We start from the raw sequence: 17294 nt of genomic DNA on the forward strand, positions 1-17294 counted from the left end.
TCCTTCTAAAGCCATTTTGCCAACCCAGCATACATACAAACCATCAACTTCCATTTAAATCCTTTCTGAATAGTCACTTCTACAATTTCTCCTACGAGTTAACATTACATATGTATAAATAAATGCAGTTTTGCACTTGCCATTGTCAATACCAAGTAACCATACGATTATACTGTTGGAACCCATGTCCTCCCACAGTCCTGTTGTTTTGTTTCCCCATCACAGGGCAGGCCGGAAATTTTACTGTAAGCTGTTCATGGCAGGGACCTCTTCTTTTATAGGTCACAATAAAGTTCCTAGCACATTCTTGCGTGATGGTAAAAAAAACAAAAAAACTTAAATTACTGATCATGAGAGGCAGGAAAAACTCCTTTAATGTCTCAATAAAAGGACACAAACTCAACAATATTGTGCATATATATTGGGTGGGGATTGGAAAAGAATGGAGACACATTGATGGTCACCACATTAGACCATTGCATGGTCTTTAATACTGAATACGGGAATCCACAAGTGAATTTAACAATTCAGTCATACAGATAATAAGAGTGTACCTTTATTTTAACATGTGCACTGCACTTGTGCAGTAGATACAATGCCAGCAGTCTTCTTTCAGCACAGTCAAATTACTACCAATCAAGTTTTTAAATATTTAATCACATTTCTTGGTGGAAGCAGCATTTAGTGCAAAGAATAAAAACCATTTTTTCAGTCTCTGTTTCCATGTGTAGTGAGGCACTCGTAACTATGTCCCAACTGGCTTTAAATGTAAGGTGTTGTTCAACTATAGCAAGTTTCATCTGACATTCACATGAAGCTGATTTTGTTTCAAGTTTACACTACAGAAATAACAAATAAATAATGAACGACAGTGCTTTAAACAAGGTAGTAATGTAAAGAGAAAAACAGCAGTGTTCAGTGTTTGCCAGTCTGTTTTCTACTACATCTATCACTTTAAGAAAGTCTACATAAAAACATTCCAAAACAAAATAGTTACACTCCCCACCCTCTTTTCACAATATCAATATAAGAGGAAAAATTGTCATATGTACTGATCAGCTTTCAAAACAATGCTTCCTCTCACCTCCCCATCGCCCACCAATTTAAGACTCCTCTCCCTCACTGAACATTCCAGGGACTGATTTCACAGCATCTTTCCACGTTCAAACAGCTCTACTTCCATGTAGCTATGCAAAACAAAGCAATAGTCTTGGTGCTACAAACCTATCAAGTGTATTAGATCATGTTCTAATCCACAAGCTTGGGGGGGGGGGGGGGGGGGGGGTGGTAGAATCACTCCAAACATCAAGACATGGGCTATCTTAAGCCTCAATCCTGCATGCATCCATGCATGCACACTTAACATTACATACATGAGTCATCACAACCAAGGCAACGGTACACGTGAAGTTAAGCACGTGTTTTGGCAGGATCAGGGCCTTAGTTTTCACCCCATATATAATCCCACTGACTTCAACCTTCAGCCACAAATGCACAATTACAACTGTTCAGGGTCTAGCAGTATGATCACTACGATGTTCTGTGCTCTGGATGTGACACTGCCACGAATGCCTAGGGACCAGGAGAAGGCTCTTTCCACTTTCCTACAAGGAGACTATTCTTGAAGAGTTGATAGGACTGCACAGGCTGTAAATCAAGGAGTGATTTGGCCCCAGGTGTATGAAATAAGTAATGCTGCTTGCAATCACTTAAAGCGGTAAATTAAAACAGGGAATACAAAGAACTTCACTTAGCTTCCGAAGTTAAAGTGGTCTCTCGAATAGCATAACCATACATACAAAAATATACACCAAGTGAAGAGCAAAGGAGATTTTTTGCAAGGGTTCTAACTAATATCATTTTGGATTTCTTCAGAGGCTACTTACATTCATTAGTAGTTTTGACACATATGATAGAACACACCAGTTGTACTGTTTCTTCAGAGTGTAATAATTGGAAATCTAGTTTTTTGACAATCTGAATTCATTATTAATGGGGGGGAGAGGAGGGGAGGGGAGGGAAACCACTTTGCCTCAAACTATAGTACATAGGAAACCTGGTGTTTAAAGATAGTCTCATTTTGGTCCACGATGTTGGATACTCAGGGAGGGACAGTGAATTTTTTTATTCTCTCAGACATACCAAAGGGTTAGACTTCTTACCTCCTCTGAGGTGGAATCTTTTTAATGTTCTGCTTACAATAAAGTTGGCAATCGGTAAATAGCAAGCTTTTACAAAAATATAATTTCAGATAATGTGCAGAAATATTGAAGGGCAGAAATTTTTTTCTTTAAAAAATCCCACAAAAAATAATGCAATCTTCCTTCCATTGGAATTTTGACTTACCAGTGAATACTATGTCTGGGCCTAATCCTGAATTAGTGTCACTGTGGACACCTGAATCCATATGATCAGAGTTTAACCTAGTGAAGTGAATACATCTAAACACACACAAAATATGAATGCACAAGGACCTAAATCACTTTCTCTCGTCTTCCCTTTTTACGCGACTTTCATTCTCTATGGACATAATGTTCTGCCATAAAGCTAAGTAAGGAGTGTCTGCCTACTAGAAGCCTCATTACACATTTCAACATCCCACATTCTGGTGGGAATGAAAATAGGCTTTAATTTTCAAAGTTATGGTGCTGAAAATGCCTCTATAACCTACTTTTAATCCATATTAAAATCAAACTAATAAATGTGACAGGGCTAAGTAATTCTAAATGGTGACACGTCAGAGCTTTGTCTGCTGAAGAGACTACAGTAGCATGATGAATGAAACTAAGGCGTAAACAAATGAAACCTCAAATTAGCTCCTTCCCTTTATAACTAAGGGCATAGGGTATTCTTTAAAAATGGTATGCCCTTCACATTTTCTGTAATGGAAGCACTGTGGTATTCACTTAAGAGAAACCCGCCATCCTTTAAAAGCACCATAATCTATAAGGGAATTAATATCTGGAGAAAAAAAATACATGGACCACCCTCAGGAATGAAATGCTAAAGATGTCTTTTTTTAATCAGTTTGTGAAGATCTACAAAAAAATAAAAAGGATCACATTCTAAAGGTTCAGTGCATTCAGCAGCTATAGTTTTGCTGCTAATTCATCTTTAAGTTGACTTTCAAAAATAACACCCTACCTCATCAAAATATACATTTTCCATTTGCTTTTAAATTAAAATAATAATAAAAAACATTTAAAGAATTCACAATCAATAGCATGACTAAGTTTCAGGATCATCTACAGCATATAATTTAAAGGTTCAAGATGCCAATATGCAGCACGCGGCAAGCCTATATGCTCCATGCAGCACACAATTAGAATATCTTGATCTTCACACTTCAGTTCTTGTCTTCCAAATAGCGTAGAACACCCATCTGAAGAAAAAAAAAGTCAAGGAACAAAGCAAACTGTGTAGTATATTGTCAAAGAAGCACTTTTAGAACTAAAGTGAAATAAATCTCCAAGTAACCCATTTATTATAGCTCAGAAAGATAGGATGGGTAATATCCCCACCATTCCTTCTTTATCCCTCCCTCTATGGAGCTGAAAACTTGGGCAGCCTTTTCATGCCTCAAACCTCTTCCCTTGATGGGGGAGAGGGGGAAAAAACATACAAGAAGCTCAGAGGAAACATTTCCTGACCCTCCTTCCTCTGTTTCTCCACAGGAAGTGGCTATTTAGACCAAGGAGGGGAAATAATCATCAAAGTGAAGGGACAGAGACAAAGACAAGTTGAAGGGATGAGACTTGAGGGGAGGGAGGAGCAGCTTGCCCTGGGCCTTGAAAATCCTGCTGAGTCCCTGCCTCCTTGATTTTTCATTCTCACAGGTTTATGAGTTTATCCTGTGGAGGTATGCCCCACAACTGACAACTTTATAGGAGAGTTTAGGAACAAGTGGCCCAATTTTGAAAGGTGCCGGGCCCCTCTCATAGGGACATCAAATGGGAGCTGTGCTTTTAAGCCGTTCCCTCCCTCCCACCCAACCACTACTACAGTAGTTCACTTCCTGTTTAGTAATTACAAAACGTGTTTAGATTAGGGCATTTAAAAGTGTTGTCTTGTTCATTTAAAGAAAAGAACTATTTAGTTCACTCCAACCCGACGAACTGGGGTTGTTTGGTTTATTAATCATACAGGCTCAACCTTTTATATTTGTCAAGGATACAATTCCATGTATGAGGGTACACATACAGTTTCCTTTGAGAACTCCACAGGGCAATAAAGCCTGCCGAGCTGTTCTTCATAGAGGGTCAAGGCTTCAGTCAGATTGATACAGTTTCCCTGAGAGGAGGACAAAAACAAAAAAAATATATCAAGTCCTAGTTACAATGAAGTAAAGAAAAAATATAGGTGCACAGGCACAAACACATGTATACATTAATTCTAGGCTGCTCTACACTACCGAGATATGTTTGAGCTCTTCTTAATACACAGTGCTTCCAATGTTAAATGCAAGATGAAGTCTGAATAACTTGTTTTTCCATCTCACTTACCCTTTCATGGAAAGACACCTATCCAATCACAATTTGTAAGTACCAGAGGAATGTCTGACTCCCTTCTCATTAGCAGGAGCATTCACTGCATCAGTGCTTCCAATTACAGCAGACATTAATGATATTTACATGAACAGCATCTACTCCATAATCATTTTCTTTATGATTGCTTCCATACATTAGTAAAAAGCATTATAAGTCAGGTTTTTCTTAATTAAAATCTTAACCAGACTATGTTGTATGAGTCAATCTACGTTTAACAATTTAATCTACTCATCCATAAAACAATGTTGAAACAACAGAGATTCAGCAGAGGGATTTCTGCCTTACCTTCAGTTCCTTTGTGTCATGCTACTGAAATGCACGTGCTTCCCAAAGAATACTTTTTTTGGTATCTAAGCAACCAACAGTGGTTTTCTCCCCTCCAAAGATATTAGCAATTATTTGCTTATCAAAAGAAAGTAAAATCTAAATGACCTGCTATTATTTCCCCTCATAAGACTATTGCCAAGACACCACCACCTCCACAGAAGGACAAACTAAAAATTATATTCTTCCATTCCAAGTAACAAACTCCACAACAACCACCCACCCCCAACCAGCCAGGCAGTTCTTGGGGTATACACCCTTTTATGAGACTAACTTGAAAAACTGAAAAGCCATGGTTTAAGAATCATACTCTTCAACAGGCAATTGAGAAAGTGAGATATGAGGTCACCATGTAAAGAGGGTGGTAAGTGGAAGGCATGTAGCCACTTCTCTGTACCTGGTTTGGAAAAAATTAGGGATAAGTCAATCCCTTCTGAACATCTCAGGAAAAGAAGGTAAGTCCATAGTGTAGGCTATTATTTTAGGTAGTAACTGAAAGTCTAAGGGTATGTCTACACTACGAGAGTAGTTCGATTTTAGTTAAATCGAATATGTGGAATCGATATTACAAAGTCGAACGTGTGTGTCCACACTAAGGACAGTAATTCGACTTTGTGAATCCACACTAACGGGGCAAGCGTCGACATTGGAAGCGGTGCACTGTGGGCAGCTATCCCACAGTTCCCGCAGTCCCCGCTGCCCATTGGAATTCTGGGTCGAGCCCCAAATGCCTTCTGGGTAAAAAAATGTGTCGAGGGTGCTTTTGGGTGCCTGTCGTCATCCGTCCGTCACTCCCGCCCTCCCTCCCTGAAAGCGCCGGCGGGAAATCAGTTCGCGCACTTTTCTGATCAGTGACAGCGCGGACGCCACAGCAGTGCGAGCATGGATCCCGCTGCGACCATCGCTGCAGTTGTGGCAGTTCTCAACGCCTCGCAGCTTCTCATCCACCTTTACCAGAGGCAGCTGCAGAGAAATCAGGAGAGGAGGCTACGGCACCACCGTGAGGGCATGAATTCGGAGAGTAGCTCAGAGCTCTCAGAAACCACGAGACCCTGCGCCCAGGACATCTCGGTGTCACTGGGTCTTGTGGATACTGTGGAACGGCGATTCTGGGCCCTGGAAACAAGCACGGACTGGTGGGACCGCATAGTGCTGCAGGTCTGGGATGAATCCCAGTGGCTGCGAAACTTTCGCATGCGGAAGGGGACTTTCCTCGAACTGTGTGAGTTGCTGTCCCCTGCCCTGAAGCGAAAGGACACCCGGATGCGAGCAGCCCTGACTGTCCAGAAGCGAGTGGCCATAGCCCTCTGGAAGCTTGCAACGCCAGACAGCTACCGGTCAGTCGCGAACCACTTTGGTGTGGGCAAGTCTACCGTGGGGGTTGCTGTCATGCAAGTAGCCAAGGCAATCGTCAAGGTACTGCTATCAAAGGTAGTGACCCTGGGAAACGTGGAGCTCATCATAGATGGCTTTGCCGAGATGGGATTCCCAAACTGCGGTGGGGCTATAGATGGGACTCACATCCCTATCCTGGGACCGGACCACCAGGCCAGCCAGTAGATTAACAGAAAGGGCTACTTTTCTATGGTGCTGCAAGCACTGGTGGACCACAGGGGACGTTTTACGAACATCAACGTCGGATGGCCGGGCAAGGTTCATGACGCTCGTGTTTTCAGGAACTCTGGTCTGTTTAGACGGCTGCAGGAAGGTCTTTACTTCCCGGAGCACAAAATAAGTCTTGGGGATGTGGAGATGCCTACAGTGATCCTCGGGGACCCTGCATACCCGCTAATGCCCTGGCTCATGAAGCCCTACACTGGCGCCCTGGACTCAGAAAAAGAACTTTTCAATTACCGTTTGAGCAAGTGCAGAATGGTGGTGGAGTGTGCCTTTGGCCGTCTCAAGGGGAGATGGAGAAGCTTACTCACTCGCTGTGATCTCAGCGAAACCAATATCCCCATTGTGATAGCTGCTTGCTGTGTGCTCCACAATCTGTGTGAGAGCAAGGGGAAGACCTTTATGGCGGGGTGGGAGGTTGAGGCAAGTAGCCTGGCTGCTGATTACGCCCAGCCAGACAGCCGGGCGATTAGAAGATCCCAGCGGGACGCGCTGTGCATCAGGGAGGCTTTGAAAGCTAGGTTCCTGACTGAGCAGGGTCTCCAGTGACTGTTTAGTTTGTGGACACAGATGCTGAACCTGCCCCCGTTTCTTTACCCAGTTACTGTTGACTATCCTTCCAAGTTACATACCCCCTTCACCACCTTCCCAACAAATAAAATCTGTTCCGTTTTGTTAATGAACAACGTTCTCTTTCTTACTGTTTTCGCGGGAATGTTTTAAACCGGGGACGCAGACTGTGGCGGGGGGCGGGTTTAGTGTTCTGATGCAAATGATGCTTCTAAACTCCGGGAATGACAGGCTCCGCAGTGGTGGATTGGTTGTTTCAACGGAGCCTGCCAGCAGTCCTGGGCGGGACTGCGTGTATGTGTCGGCCAAGTGACTTTCTGGCAGGGGGCGGAGGGTTACAGACCCCCTGCTGCGTGGCTCTGTGATCCAGGATAAGGACCGCGGCATAAGTTCTCTAACTGCCCTCCCCCGCCACAAAGTCACAGATCAACCCCCCCGCCCCCCAGAACATGAAAACCACCTCCCAGACTCACCAGGGTAACTGGTGACTGCACTGTGTATGTGTCCTGATGCTGGACCTGCCCCCGCCTCTGTAGCCTCCTTAAGGTGACTGTCCTGTCCAATTACCAAACCCCTTCCCCCCCTTCAGACAGAATCTCCTCTAAAAGAAAATCTTGGAAACAGTACTTAACAGAAACAAATATTTTATTATGAACCGCACATGAAAAGGGGGGGGAGGAAACTTGGACGGGGGCTTGTGTGAGATGGGTAGGAAAGGACTTTTCAAACTTTGTGGAACGAGAGCCTTCTAGTGCAACAGCAGTCTGCAGGGGTTGACTGAAAGTTTTAACGGCCCTTGCCGCCCCTCCTTCTTTGGACTTTTGGTGAGGGGGGTGTGGGACTTTGTGGCGGGGGAGGGCGGTTAGAGATAGACTGCAGCGGGGCTCTGTCCTCCTGCCTCCGGTCTTGCAGAACATCCACAAGGCGCCGGAGCGTCTCCGTTTGCTCCCTCATTAGTCCAAGCAGGGTTTGAGTAGCCTGCTGGTCTTCCTGGCGCCACCTCTCCTCCCGTTCCATGACTGCTCGGTGCATTTGTGACAAGTTCTCCCTCCACTGTGTCGTCTGGGCTGCCTGCGCTCGTGAGCAGTCCATAAGTTCATAGAACATGTCCTCACGCGTCTTCTTCTTCCTCCTCCTAATCTGCGCTAGCCTCTGGGAGTGTGAAGCCAGGCTGGGTTGGGAGACAGTCACAGATGTGTCTGTGGGAATGGGAAAAAGGGAGTGAATTCCTGAGACAGATAAATGAAGTTGCTAACAAAGAACATAGTCTTTCTCTGTGAACAACACCATGCACTGCACCTTTCACATGCGCACTCAGGACAAGGTCGAATTTTCGGCCCTCGCCTTCAGTGCCTGGGGTCTTGCAGTTGCGATCTGAGAAGCGTGGCAGGACACCTCTACTTTTGTAGCATGAAAACATGGTAAGCCGTAGACTTGTGGCAGCTTAAAACTTTAATAGTAGCACTGGGCTCCTTTCGCACTGAAAGCAATGCCACTCTCTGCTGGCAGCAATCAGGGAAGCATGAGCTCTGCCCCTGTCCCACCACCTCGCGGCTGTCCCAGGGAAAGGTCCCTGTATGCTGCCCCTCTGCCGCCTCCACCGCGTGGCTGTAAAGCAGTCCCAATACTAACATTCCCCTCCCTAATTCAAAGCAGGGCGTCATGTGCGACATCACGCTGATGAGGATCTCGGAGAGCGACAGGGGACGGATGCTTCGGGAGAGCATGCAGAAGCCCGGGCCGTATGCCGCCATGCTGTGCCGTGCTATGATCCCGGACTACTTGATAGAGTCATGGCGTGGGAACGTGTCGTACCACGGTGGACCTAACAAGATCGCCCTGCCAAGGAACCTGATGCGCAGGCTTGAGCAGTACCTCCAGGAGAGCTATGCTGAGCTCTCCCAGGAGGACTTTGTGTCAATTCCCGGACATATAGACCGTATTTTGGTGTAACTGCACTGGAAGGGACTACAGAGTGGAGCGTCCTGTGGTTGCCTAATCATGAAAATCCGGACATTATTTGATTTTTTTTACATAGTTGGGACTAAATAGTTGCCTAAGGCAAAGAAATCATGAACACCCAATTGCTGATATTATTAATATTCCTGTTGTCTTATAAATAAAAGTTTCTATGTTTAAATGAGTGAATGAAAACCCCATTGTTAACAATATAAATATTCCAGTTATGTTAAAAATAAATGTTTAGATGTTTAAAGCACTCACTGCTTGATCCTTCCCCTGATTCGGTGTCCGGGGTAACGGATGGGGACGGTTGGTAGGGGATCTCGGTAAGGGTGATGAAGAGCTCCTGGCTGTCGGGGAAATCAGCGGTGCAAGCGCTGTCGACTGCCTCGTCCTCCTCATCTCCTTCCTCATCTTCCCCGTCCGCTAACATTTCCGACGAGGAACCGGCCGTGGACAATATCCCATCCTCAGAGTCCACGGTCAGTGGTGGGGTAGTGGTGGCGGCCGCACCTAGGATGGAATGCAGTGCCTCGTAGAAACGGGATGTGTGGGGTTGGGATCCGGAGCGTCCGTTTGCCTCTTTGGTTTTTTGGTAGCCTTGTCTCAGCTCCTTGATTTTCACGCGGCACTGCGTTGCATCCCGGCTGTATCCTCTCTCTGCCATGGCTTTAGAGATCTTCTCGTAGATCTTTGCATTCCTTCTTTTGGAGCGCAGCTCTGAAAGCACGGACTCATCGCCCCACACAGCGATGAGATCCAAGACTTCCCGATCAGTCCATGCTGGGGCCCTATTTCTATTAGATTGCACGGCCATCTCTGCTGGAGAGCTCTGCATCGTTGCCAGTGCTGCTGAGCTCGCCACGCTGTCCAAACAGAAAATGAGATTCAAACTGCCCAGACAGGAAAAGGAATTCAAATTTTCCCGGGGCTTTTCCTGTGTGGCTGGTCAGAGCATCCGAGCTCGAACTGCTGTCCAGAGCGTCAGAGTGGTGCACTGTGGGATAGCTCCCGGAGCTATTACCGTCCATTTCCATCCACACCTAGCCTAATTCGATATTGCCATTTCGAATTTAGCGCTACTCCTCTCGTTTTCGAGGAGTACAGAAGTCGAATTTAAGAGAGCTCTATGTCGAACTAAATAGCTTCGTGGTGTGGATGGGTGCAGGGTTAATTCGATGTAACGGCGCTAAATTCGACATAAACTCCTAGTGTAGACCTGGCCTAAGAAAGAGTTCCATATCAAAAATGTTTGTCATTTGTTCCATGGTAGCAGTTCATTTGTTTTCCCAGCTAAACAAAAACATGCTCTCTCATCACTTTAACTAGGAAAAGCTGTAATGTTGCTAGATAAACAAATTTATTCCGTGATTTTTGCTGGAAATGTTTATATTTTATTCCTGAAAGATATATTGAGCATATTAACAGTCCAACCCAGGCTTGTACCCATTGAAGGGACATGGGATGAAGATTCAGCAGAGGCATTTCCTCCTTCAAGAGACAGATACAAACACACCATACATTTGGTGCAATCTGCTCATTCTAAAGTTCTAGGGTTTTTTCCTTTTGTTTATTTTTAAAGGGTTCTTCAGAAGTATTTTTATGACTCCCAGAGATAAGTCATCTGACAGGGATAGTTTAGCAGCCCCCTAGACTCCATCAGAAACAAGAAAGTCTTCATTTAAATTTGGTTGTGCTGGAGATTTACCAAAAGGTTTCTAGGAGTCCCATTCAGCACATCCCTGTTAGAGAAAAGTCAACTGGGGAACTAATTCAGGATCTCTACTGTCTCAAACAATCAACAATTTCCTCCACAACACGCATATATTCTATTTTAAAGGAACATCTAAGAAAATGGTCTATAACAAAAAGTCTATTGGTTCTTTACAAGTAGAATGTTTAGTTATTCCACACTAGTAAACACTCCCTTTATTTTTCAAATCAATCTTATGTCTGGACTCTTATGTTAGCATTCAGCAGAGTATCTGAGTGCATCTTATACTTCAAAAATACTCTTAATTGGAAGACACCAAACATTGCTTTAGATGTCATCTGTTGACACGCTAAGAATACTAAACCAAAAAAAAAAAGGAAGTTAGTCTTGGCTGGTCTGCTGAGGTCTCTCAGCATTACAGCCCTTGGTTAAGGAAATTCCCTTTTGTTATGAGTTACATAGAGGGTAAATGCAAGGTTTTTGTTTTATTCAGTTTTCTCCTCAACAGATTAATACAAGAAATCTTTATTGGCACATTCTTGCTAAAGGTAAATTTGAGATCTCTAATCTTTGGGGTCAGCTTAGTAAGATTTTACCCCTCCTGCAATAAACTAAACCTGTAAAACAAATATTAGCACAGTGTGTGTGTGTGTGTGTGTGTGTGTGTGTGTGTGTGTGTGTGTGTGTGTGTGTGTGTGTGTGTGTGTGTGTGTGTGTTTGGGGGGGAGGAGGGGAGGGGAACATGGGAGGGCACTTGAAAAGGTGTTTCTTCTTCAAGGAACAAACATAGCTACATCGGACTTAGACTTGTATGAAATACAAAAAATCCAGAGGGTCCAAGTGAGAAAAAAAAATGAACAATAAAACCTGAGCTGGCCTTATATATATATGTATACATATACACACGCACACTATGGGAGGGGGGAGGAGTGGTGTGGCTGAGGATGCAGTAGTGATTCCGGTGCAGGCCTGAAACTCTGGAGAAAGGATCCATCCCCTTCTTCTGATCCTTTTTGGAAATCTCCAGTAGGGAGAGGGAGAGAGAGTGTGATGTTATTTATATATAATTAAATAACATATAATATAAATAAATATATATAAATCAATAACATCACACACACACTCTGAGCCTGTACTGGAGATCTCCAAGAAGGGTCAGAAGAAGGGAATGGATCCTTTCTCCAGATTTGCAGACCTGCACAAGGAATCACTACTGCATTCCTTCCCCCCCGCCCCCAATCATAATGGCAGGTGATCTATACAGTTGCAGACTCAGCTCCCTTATTTGCTCCTCGTCTGGATTCTGCCGACTCTGCAGTGCGGCACAGGGAGCCCAGGACCACACAGGTAAGTAGATATGGTTATCAGCTATCTAGATGAGGACTGGAACAGAAAACCTTCCATCTAAGAGAGAAAAGCTACTTACCTCTGTCACTTAAACAAAAGGCAATGCTACCTAACTTTGTGGCAGGAAAAGAGATTATATTTTGCAGACCTCCAGTCACTAGAAGCACGAACTAACAGATCTTCAAGTCTACTTTCAGTAGCAACAATAGCTTTTTAACTCTTTTATAATTTCCAATGGATATGTCACATTTATCATAGAAGACAAAAAAAAAAAGGAACTTATATGTAACAGTATAATCAAATCTTACTGACATATGGTCTGAGCAAAAGTCCCTAAAAACATGTTCCTAAGAACTAAGCCTCAACATTGTCACTATTTACTGTAGAGCTCATAATAATAGACCATTAGTCTTAATTAAACAGACACTAAGCTGTATTCTAATCTTTCAAACATTTTAAAGAATTGGATAATTCAACCATCAGCACCAGCTTCACAGTTTCTAGAATGACCTTCTCCTTACATGCCCCAAAACCTACCCATCATAACCCTAGAAGACCTTTAAATCTTAAATTTGCATGGAAAAGAGACAAAGGCAGAAAAGCCTAAAGTAACAAACTCTGCCTAAGCAAAAGCATTTTTTTTCACCTGTTTTGAGAAACTTTTGGAGTAGTCTGAGATTTAAAGAGATTTAAAAAAAATTAAGGTATCTTCTTTTTTTCCTTCCAGACTACTTGCATGATTTGTACCTGACTGGAAAGACATGAAATACTACCACTGCTATATATCTGGTTCTCATTCTAAAGACTTAAATGTCACCCTTTATTGGGTATTCTCAAAGTCCTCTCATCTGAAGCGGATCAAGCTCTTTTAATGACTTTGATGATAAAAACACAGAATTAATTAACACAGCACTTTCAAATGATCTTTCACATAACAGTATTCATATGTTTTGCTAAAGCATTACAGAGTTTTGTTTTCTGAGAATAGACTTTACTTAAGACACCAATGAGAATTTTACTATTGTGTTTCTTCTTCCAAGACAACTTCTAATTTGTTAAAAAATAGCCCTAACTTAATATAAGCTTATTTTTGGACACAGACACAAAAGTCAGCCCGAACAACAGACATACATAATGAGAACAGACTGAACCAAGCAGATCTTATATTTAATCTAGTATAGTTGAGCAGTTTCTTTCAAAACTGTTTCTGCTATGTGGCAGCCCCAGATAATAACTAGAAAGTAAGCTCAACCTGTCTGTTTTGACTTTGGGAATGAAAAGGTATGAAACAGTTTCTTTGCTTCCTACTATTACAAGGATCCTCTCCACTATGGTGTATTTGAAACAAATCTGAAAGTGTTCAGAGAAGTTTGGAAGGGAGATAGGGAGAGATGCCATCCCATTTTTATTTTATTGTACCTTGACTTTTTGCATTATACTGTAAGTTCCATGGATGGAATAAAGAAAGTTTTCTGTCTTACAAAGTATTTTTTTAATCATCATCTTTTACCCTCACTTTCAATTTGCTGGAATGCCAAAGAGAGTTGGGTAAAACAGTGATCATTAAAACTGATATGATATTTCATTTACAAACACACTCTTGATTACATGGCCCAAGACTGCACACGTCACATTGCAATATTTCAAACTTATTTCTGAACAGGTTTACGAATACTATAGGTATCAAGAAATGGAAAAGAAGAAATTTATAAAAGGTAAGAGTTGGGCACTTTAACTTAGCACAACTGTATAAAGCAATACACTGAAGAGACTACTGTAGTACTCGTTTAGTAACCTATTATTATCCAGAGGACTGCAGTGGTTATTTGGTTCAGCTGTCCTTTACCAACCATATAATTTTGTTTTGACATCAAATTCAATGAGTGTACCAAAACAGCTTGTGTGTGTAATTTAAGATTCACAAATAGAAAATAGCTCTTGGTAATTTATGGAACATACCACCATTACGGAGGAAGTTTAATGGTGAGACCAATAAGGCACACAATGACACACAAAAAATATATATATCGCTATAGACTAGTTTCCCAGACTGTCATCTTAGTATCCAATCTCTTCTCCTGTCTTCATATACGACAGAGGAATCACTATAGCCAATGTGGCAAACAAATTACAGGAAAGAACAAAACACTTCAGTGTGTAATTTCTACATTTTGTCAAACCCACAAACTCCCACTCCTCAAATCAAGACTTGCCCTAAGAGTGGTCAGACACATTCCATTTTACAGTATTTTTAACACCCTCTTTGAATTGACATATAGAAATGTAGGTTTTATATTGCTTTTGTTTCAAAGTAGTTGTCTACTTTTATTTAACAAGCCAAAAACAATTAAAAAAACACTGCCTAGAAAATTTAGATATGGTTATGCCAATTATCAAACAAATTATCCAAAAACATCCCCCCTCGCTAACAGTTGACAGGCAACCAGAGTTGACAGGCAAACAGAATAGTTTAACGAATTGTAGCAAAAAGTTTCACTTAGATTACTTCTAGGTTGCAGTTATTATGCCAAGTTAGAGCAAATTTAGGAGACGTTCCTGCACCACGGAAATTATTCAGACAGGGATCAAGACTAACACACAAATGACCATCTTCAGTCAGATAGGGGAAATAGTTAAAAAATGAGTGTAGGTTTAAGGAACACAATTCAAGGGTGTAGCAGTACACTTTTTCTTCCATCATTTTGTATCCAGTAATGGGCAATATTAGACAAAGCGAGAGGCTTCATTCCATCTCACTTATACTGAGTTTAATGCAGTTTAAACAGGTTGACTAATGGAAATACTCCTGTTTTATACAGTAATATGTGAGATCAGAATCAGGCCCTTAATTTTTCCCCTTTTTGTTCAGCAAAAGCTTTCAGCACACCACAGAGTTGGAGAAGTCTTTTCTATTTTGTACTGTAACCGTCTTGAGGGAAGTTTTCCCAATTTATTTTGGTTTTGGCTTTTTCTTTATAGGTGCCACGATGAGATAGCTCTGCAGCTTTCTGAACAGGAGAGTACCTACCATGATTTGTAACTCTCAAGCCTATTAGACATGGGGAATTTTAAGTAAGCTTACTTGCATTATAAAAAGACTACATATTTCTATACAGTAAGATTTAAACACCCCATACATTCTTACATGGATTAGAATACTTACACCTTTCACTGTCCATGCCTTTCCCCAAATGTAAATTGTCTCACCTTTTAGAGACTGTAAGCTCTTTGGGACAGAGGCTATCATTTATTATACGCACAGTGAAGAACCAGCCAGGCTGACCTCAAAGCACTATTGCAATATGAATAGCGAATACAGAGAGGGTCAAAACTTTTCATGAAAAGTTTGTCCCTTTCTTATGCACCATACCCTACCTCACCCTGCCTCCAGGAAGCTCCTCAAAAACCTTCAACCAGCTCCAGTTAAATCCCCACCACATACACAATATTAGTGTCAACAATTCCCCACCTCATATTTTAAGATAAACCTATCCCTTGCAACATTTTTTCTTTCCTCTGCCACATGACTGCACACACTACCACCATGCTTTGTGTGGTAGCAGCCAGCTTTCCTATTAGAAGGAAAAAGGAAGGGTAATATCAATAGCTCTTTTCTTACATGGGACTAGGACAAAGGAAGCAGTTGAATTCGGCCAATATTCCCTTTCCCTTTTATTTCAGCGTGACTAAGGGCCAGAAGATATCTATTCTACAGCAAGACAGAAAATCATTTTGGCTAAGTAAGTGTTTGTGTGTGGTGGGAGATTCCATATATGGGTGTGCATGGTGCACATGCATACCCATGTGTGGACCACACACACACACACACACACACAGGAACCATGCCTCAAAAGTAGTAGTGTTGGTCAGAAGAATTTTGAAAGAACAAACTGACAAGAAATTACACACACACAGATGAGAGCAGGTATGAGGCAATGGCCCAACGGGTCTGAAGAATCTACAAGGGCAGCCTTCTATTATATTGCAGAGTGGTTGGGAAGGAGCAGCATGACAGATGGCGACGGGGGGAAGAAATCTGATCCTCACAACAGTAGTTAGTGGAATGCACAAAAACCCACCATAAACATTCTGAGAACATTTTTATCTGGACGGGAAAGATGACCCAGACAAGGAAGTGCAGTTCCCGTACAAAAATATTTTTGAAGTTTTCATTTCATAAACAGGCTCAAGATTACAGCTATTGGCTGAGAAGGTTAGATTGGCAGGGCAAGTATCTGGCATCAAGAATAGTGGCTATCAGTTAAAATGGTTGGGTTATACAAAACAGCCGATGACTGATAATAAAACAACCATCATACATCAGCTGTTAGAGAACCTTCCAACAGGTTTGGACAGCATGCAAAAAGGTAGTTTTGAGGCAGTTAGGACAACTCTGAGTGGGATTTTCAAAAGCACTTCAAAAGCACATAAGTGATTTAGGAGTGGGACTTATGCTCCTATGTCACTTAGGCCAGTGGTTTTTAACCTTTTTTTTATTTGCAGACCCCTAAAAATTTTCAAATAGAGGTGCAGACCCCTTTGGAAATCTTACACATAGTTTGTGGACCCCCAGGGATCCACAGATCACAGGTTAAAACGGACTGACTTAGGCAATTTTGAAAATCCAATCCTATTCCTTTAAGAAAAGGATATTTTACCCTGCATGAAACAGAAACATGGCCCAAACAGCATTGTAAGTACTGAGGTCTGGAAAGAATGACCATATGGGACTCAGTCAGGAGGTCCCAAGTTCTAAGATTGGTCAATGACTCAGGGCTCTATCCTTCAAGATCCTGAGCACCCTCAACTCCCACTATCTCCAATAAGAGAGGAGGGTACTCAGCCCCTCATAGGATCAAGCCCTCACCATGTAGCCTTTGGCAAATCACTTCACTTCTCTGCTTCACAGGGAGAGGAAACGATGAAAGAAACAGTAATTACACCATGGGCCAACCCTTTAAACCCTTAGTACTGCATGCATTCCTATTCAAATCAATGGGACTGTGTTCAGTAGTATGTCTTCAGGACCTTTTTGCTTCTTTATGATATATAAAGGACTGAAAGGGTCTCTCCCCACCTCACAACATGCTGGGGGAAGTTGCTGGCTTGATTTTTTGCATTGGAGATTCAGGTCTCGTGTATGGCTGGAGAACTATGATGCCTGAGGAACTACTGAAAGAGTGAGGTTATAAGAGCCAAGAGTGCAAGCTGAA

General features: G+C 42.4%; 1 protein-coding gene across 1 annotated transcript in view; it reads right to left on the reverse strand.

Moving 5' to 3' along the window:
• Positions 1-455: 455 nt before the first annotated feature.
• SMS (spermine synthase) overlaps positions 456-17294 on the reverse strand; it is a 77906-nt gene continuing 61067 nt past the window's right edge. Inside the window, exons 10-11 of the mRNA XM_065402689.1 lie at positions 4175-4290; positions 456-3382 (exon numbers count right to left, since the gene is read on the reverse strand). Of these exons, the coding sequence (XP_065258761.1) occupies positions 3340-3382; positions 4175-4290 (159 nt within the window). The 3' untranslated portion in view covers positions 456-3339. The remainder of the gene's footprint in view (positions 3383-4174; positions 4291-17294) is intronic.

The sequence above is a fragment of the Emys orbicularis genome, chromosome 1, assembly GCF_028017835.1.
Source record: "Emys orbicularis isolate rEmyOrb1 chromosome 1, rEmyOrb1.hap1, whole genome shotgun sequence".
In the NCBI taxonomy this organism is placed as follows: Eukaryota; Metazoa; Chordata; order Testudines; family Emydidae; genus Emys; species Emys orbicularis.